Source organism: Trichechus manatus, unplaced genomic scaffold (assembly GCF_000243295.1).
Source record: "Trichechus manatus latirostris isolate Lorelei unplaced genomic scaffold, TriManLat1.0 scaffold00207, whole genome shotgun sequence".
Classification (NCBI taxonomy): Eukaryota; Metazoa; Chordata; class Mammalia; order Sirenia; family Trichechidae; genus Trichechus; species Trichechus manatus.
The window spans coordinates 3,848,765-3,853,385 of NW_004444143.1; the positions used below are offsets into that span (position 1 = coordinate 3,848,765).

At 51.6% G+C, this 4,621-nt stretch overlaps 2 protein-coding genes across 2 annotated transcripts in view; both read right to left on the minus strand.

Moving 5' to 3' along the window:
- Positions 1–3,187, minus strand: part of LOC101355145 (interferon lambda-3-like) — a 5,015-nt gene extending 1,828 nt beyond the window's left edge. The window contains exon 1 of the mRNA XM_023742314.1: positions 3,182–3,187. Within this exon, the coding sequence (XP_023598082.1) occupies positions 3,182–3,187 (6 nt within the window). The remainder of the gene's footprint in view (positions 1–3,181) is intronic.
- A 1,100-nt stretch (positions 3,188–4,287) lies between these two features.
- Positions 4,288–4,621, minus strand: part of LOC101359410 (interferon lambda-4-like) — a 1,490-nt gene continuing 1,156 nt past the window's right edge. The window contains 2 exon segments of the mRNA XM_023742246.1: positions 4,288–4,386; positions 4,546–4,621. Of these exon segments, the coding sequence (XP_023598014.1) occupies positions 4,288–4,386; positions 4,546–4,621 (175 nt within the window).

A 4,621-nucleotide genomic window follows, 5' to 3' on the forward strand; every position in this document is an offset into this window, starting at 1 on the left:
GGAGACGAAGGGATGGGGCAACGAGGGGATGGGGCGACGAGGGGATGGGGTGACGAGGGGTTGGGGCAACAAGGGGACGGGGCGACGAGGGGATGGGGAGACGAGGGGATGGGGCGACGAGGGGATGGGGTGACGAGCGGATGGGGAAACGAGGAGATGGGGAGATGAGGGGATGGGGAGACCAGGTGCTGAGCATGGAGGCTGGGGGCAGCTGAGGGTCATGGGCAATGGCAGAAGGGAGGGCTCACCCAGCTTCATTTCTGGTCTCTTCTCTGTCAGTAGGAGGATGATCCAAGTGCTGCTCTGCAGCTGTCACCGGGGGTCTCTCGCTTCGTTTTGTTTGAGGTCTCTGACTTCAGTCTGCTCCTCTAGGTCTTAGCCTATGTCTTTATTGCCTTCTGTGTGTCTGAATTTCCAGCTCTGTCTGGGATACAACTGCTGCCAGAGCCCCATGGTGCAGCTTTTAGCCTGAACAGACTGGCATTCCCAGCTGATGTAGGAAAAGTGAAAACAGCTTCAGGGTGACACCCGCCACCAGGGGAAGTCCCAGGCTGGGGACGCCCAGAGCAGGGCGGGGCCAGGTGAGGTAGGTGACTGGAGTGAAAGAGAAAGTGACGTGGACTCAGAGGATTCCGTGTTCGCCCCCAGGAAGGCGAGGTCCTAAGCAAGACGAGCGGCAGGGCTGAGGTGACTTCAGCCTGACCAGCAGGGTCCTGACGTGGCTGGATCCTGGACTGGGTTGGGGAGGGATTGGTTGTTTGACAAACTGATTTAAATGGGAAAGGTGGGAAAGGACACATCTAGGAGGTGTTGCTGGAGCTTCTGAGAGGAGGGCTCTTTAGGGGAGAAGAGAAGACGCAGGGAGAGCATTGCTGAGGGTGGGGAGAGAATCAGAAAGGCAAGACACCCAAGGATTAAGAGAGGAAACCAGCTGTCCCCCACCTTTCTACACCTGGTACTGAGAGAAAGAGACAGAGTAGCATGTTTCAAAATCTTCTTCAATTGTCTCAGCATAGAGGGACCCAGGAACACGAGGCTCTGCTAAAGAATTGGATCATGGTCAACTACTTTAAGGGAACCACATTGGCTTGTGACAAATGCTTTAATTCATTCAACAAGTTTTTTTTCATCCCTGCCTTTGTGCCAGGAGGGAAAAACCAAACCAAACTTGTTGCCATCGAGTCGATCCCCTCTCATAGCAACGCTATAGGACAGAGGAGAACCGCCCCGTAGGGTTTCCAAGGAACCGTTGGTGGATTCCAACAGCCGCCCTTTCTGGTTAGCAGCCGAGCTCTTAACCACTGAACTTACTCACTAGAGAGAAGCAACAGACAGTCTCGGGGGAAAGTGAAGCCTGTGTTAACACATGTATTATGTCTGCTGCAAAAATAAGCAGGAAGGAGAGCAGAGAATGCAGGAGAGAGTCTGCCTTCAGTGAATTGGCCTGAGAAAATGGCATTTGGGGAAAGACCTGAAGGAGTGAGAGAGGGAGCCATGTGAGGAGGAAAGGGAAGAGCTTTCTAGGCAAAGGGAATGGCCAGTGCACAATGAAACCGGAGACACCCGTGGTTGGTTGAGCACTTATGTGTCTGCTCCTGTCAGGGAGGTGTTGCCACAATGTATTGTTGAACATCCACAGTAACACCAAGGGTGTACTGTGGTTTGCCTACATTCGAAGTAAATATAAAACTGTAGGGGCTCAGAGAGGTTAAGAGACCTGCCTAAGGTCACGTGGCAAGTTTCTGGTAAGGATTTTCACCAACTTTTTTTTTTTTTATTGTACTTTGGATGAAGGTTTACAGAGCAAACTAGCTTCTCACTAAACAATTAGTACACATATTGTTTTGTAACATTAATTACCAACCCCACCACATGTCAACACTCTCCTTTCTCGACCTTGGATTCCCAATCACCAGCTTTCCTGTCCCCTCCTGCCTTCTTGTTCTTGCCCCTGGGCTGGTGTGCCCCTTCAGTCTCCTTTTGTTTTATGGGCCTGTCTAACCTTTGGCTGAAGGGTGAACCTCAGGAGTGACTTCATTACTGAGCTAAAAGCGAGTCTGGGGGTGATGCTCTCGGGGTTTCTCCAGTCTCTGTCAGGCCAGTAAGTCTGGCCTTTTTCTGTGAATTAGAATTTTGTCCTACATTTTTCTCCAGCTCTGTCTGGGATCCTCTACTGTGATCTCTGTCAGAGCAATCAGTGGGATTTTTGCCTAGTTTTGCTGACACCCAGACAGTAACCACTGCCCTCTCCAGCTTCCCATGCAGTACAGCTAGATCTCCTGGATCCAGAAGTGATGAATTTCTTGGAGACAAGCAGTTGCTGAGACATTTTGACACTCGACTCCTACCCCAACCCCCTCCTTCCTCATTCATAATCCCAGGGAGAGGCTGGACAGGAGCTCTGACACGGTCTCAGTTATCCAGTGTTTCTACACCAGGAACACCGCAAGGGGGTGGCTTCAACAAACAGAAATTTATTATCTCACAGTTTAGGAGACTAGAAGTCTGAATTCTAGGGGAAGGCTTTCTCTCTCTGTTGGCTCTGGAGGCAGGTCCTTGTGTCTTTGAGCTTCTGCTCCTGGGACATCTTCACTTGGCTTGGCATCTCTCTTCCCCCATCTCTGTTTCTTTTGCTTGCTTGTTTAATCTCCTTTATAGCTCAGAAGAGATTAACTCAGGATATGCCCTACACTGAGCTTGACTCATTAACATAATAAAGACAACCCAAAGCCAAATGGGATTATTACCACAGGGAGAGAGGTTAGAATTTACAACACATGTTTCTGGGGGACACAATTCAATCTGTAACAGATACATAATGATGTTTCAGAACCAAGAGCAGGGATGGACCCAAATCACCTACCAGTGTAGTCAGCAGTTTTTGCCACTTGCAGGGGCCTCATCTCAGGGCAGTAGGAGAATTTGCAAACCAAAACCAAACCCTTTGTGCATCCAGTGGATTCTGACTCATAGCGACCCCATAGGACAGAGTGGGACTGCCCCATAAGGTTTCCAAGACTGTAAATCTTTAGGGAAGCTGACCCCCACATCTTTATCCCCCAAGCGCTTGTGGGTTTAAACCTCTGACCTCCCCGTTAGCAGTCCAGCTTCACCACGGTGCCTCCAGGGCTCCTGCAGGGGACGTTACATCAACAGTGAATTCTGAATATTGTGGACAAACCTCCATGATAGGACACAGGTCCGGTATTCTTTTAGAAAGGAAGTTGGGCCGAGCGGTTAAAAGCGTGAGTTGGGGAGTCAAAGGGTCTGTGTTCAAACTGTCCTCTACCCTCACTAGCTGTGTGACCTTGGGAAAGAGGCATGCAGTCAGCATCAAAATGTCTCCGCGCGCGCGCGTGCTCGCCCACGTATTTGGACAAGAAAAAGTAATATAATTGCTTGTGTATTTATGTGTGTGATTATCTAATGGAGACCCTGTGTTAAGCCCGTACCACGCTCTGAGCTGAAAGCTTTATACACAGGATTTCCACGACGTTACTAACCTACAGGAGAAGTAGAACAATGCCGTGTCTAGCTGAGGAAACTGAGGCTCAGAGAGAAGTAACTTACAGAGTCACTCTCGGACCAAGTGGCAGGCTCAGAAATGAAGCTCAGGTCAACTGCGTCACTAGCTCAGCATTTTTTGCTGAACGGTGGGCTTTAAACGATCCCACGGCAAACAAGGCAAATAAATAACACCAGACGACATGATAGCACGGAGGCAAAATAATTTACAAATACGAACAACACGTAAGTATCGGAATCCAAAACGTAACATAGGACCTTTTGACCTTTTCACTTACAAATCCCTTAGGGAATGCGGCCTCCTCAGGCGGAGGAATCCAAGAGTCACAGATTCATAGACTCTCACACTGGGGCGCAGAGGGGGTGAAATCAGGGGTGGGGCTCTGTCATGGTCCTGGGATCCGGTAACCACAGAAGCAGAGACTGGTCCTTGCTCACGAGGAGGGTCAGCGGCCTTGGTGGACGCAGGACTCAAGACACGTGAGTCGAGGGTCTTGAGCCAGGGCCTTGTCCCCCAGAGAGTCGGGCAGTGCTTCCATGGAAATATTGCCGCTTCTGGGGACAGCATTCTCCTGCTCAGGAGAAGCACACGCCTCTGTGAAGCTCCTGTTGCACCTACCACAAGTGATCCAAGACCGACCAGTGGTGACCGAGAGTGCCTGGAGCCTCGATCACCCATTGGCTGACAGTGGGAAAACCAGAGCAGCGCCTGGCAGCCTATGGCTAGACAGTTTGCATCCCAGGCCTAGCTGAGGAGCCAGATCAGACACAAGGCCCCAAATGCGCCACCTGCCTGAGGTCCCACGTGAGCAGGCTCAGGAGGTTGAAGATGACAGTGGCTTCGTGGCACTGAGGTGATTCCTGGAGCCCGGGAAGGAGGCGAAGCGGGGCTGAGCCTGGATTTTCCTACCGAAGAATCCCCCCACCAGCTGCTCAGCCTCCGCAACCTCAGCTCCCAGCCCGTTGTGCCGTGCACGGTCCTCCCTGCAGTCTACCCACCCTACCGCCGGCCCCACTCACAGCTCTCCGTGCTTTGTGCCGCCTCCTCGGGGGTCGGAGGGCCTTCCTGGACCAGCCCGGCCGGACCAGCTCCAGC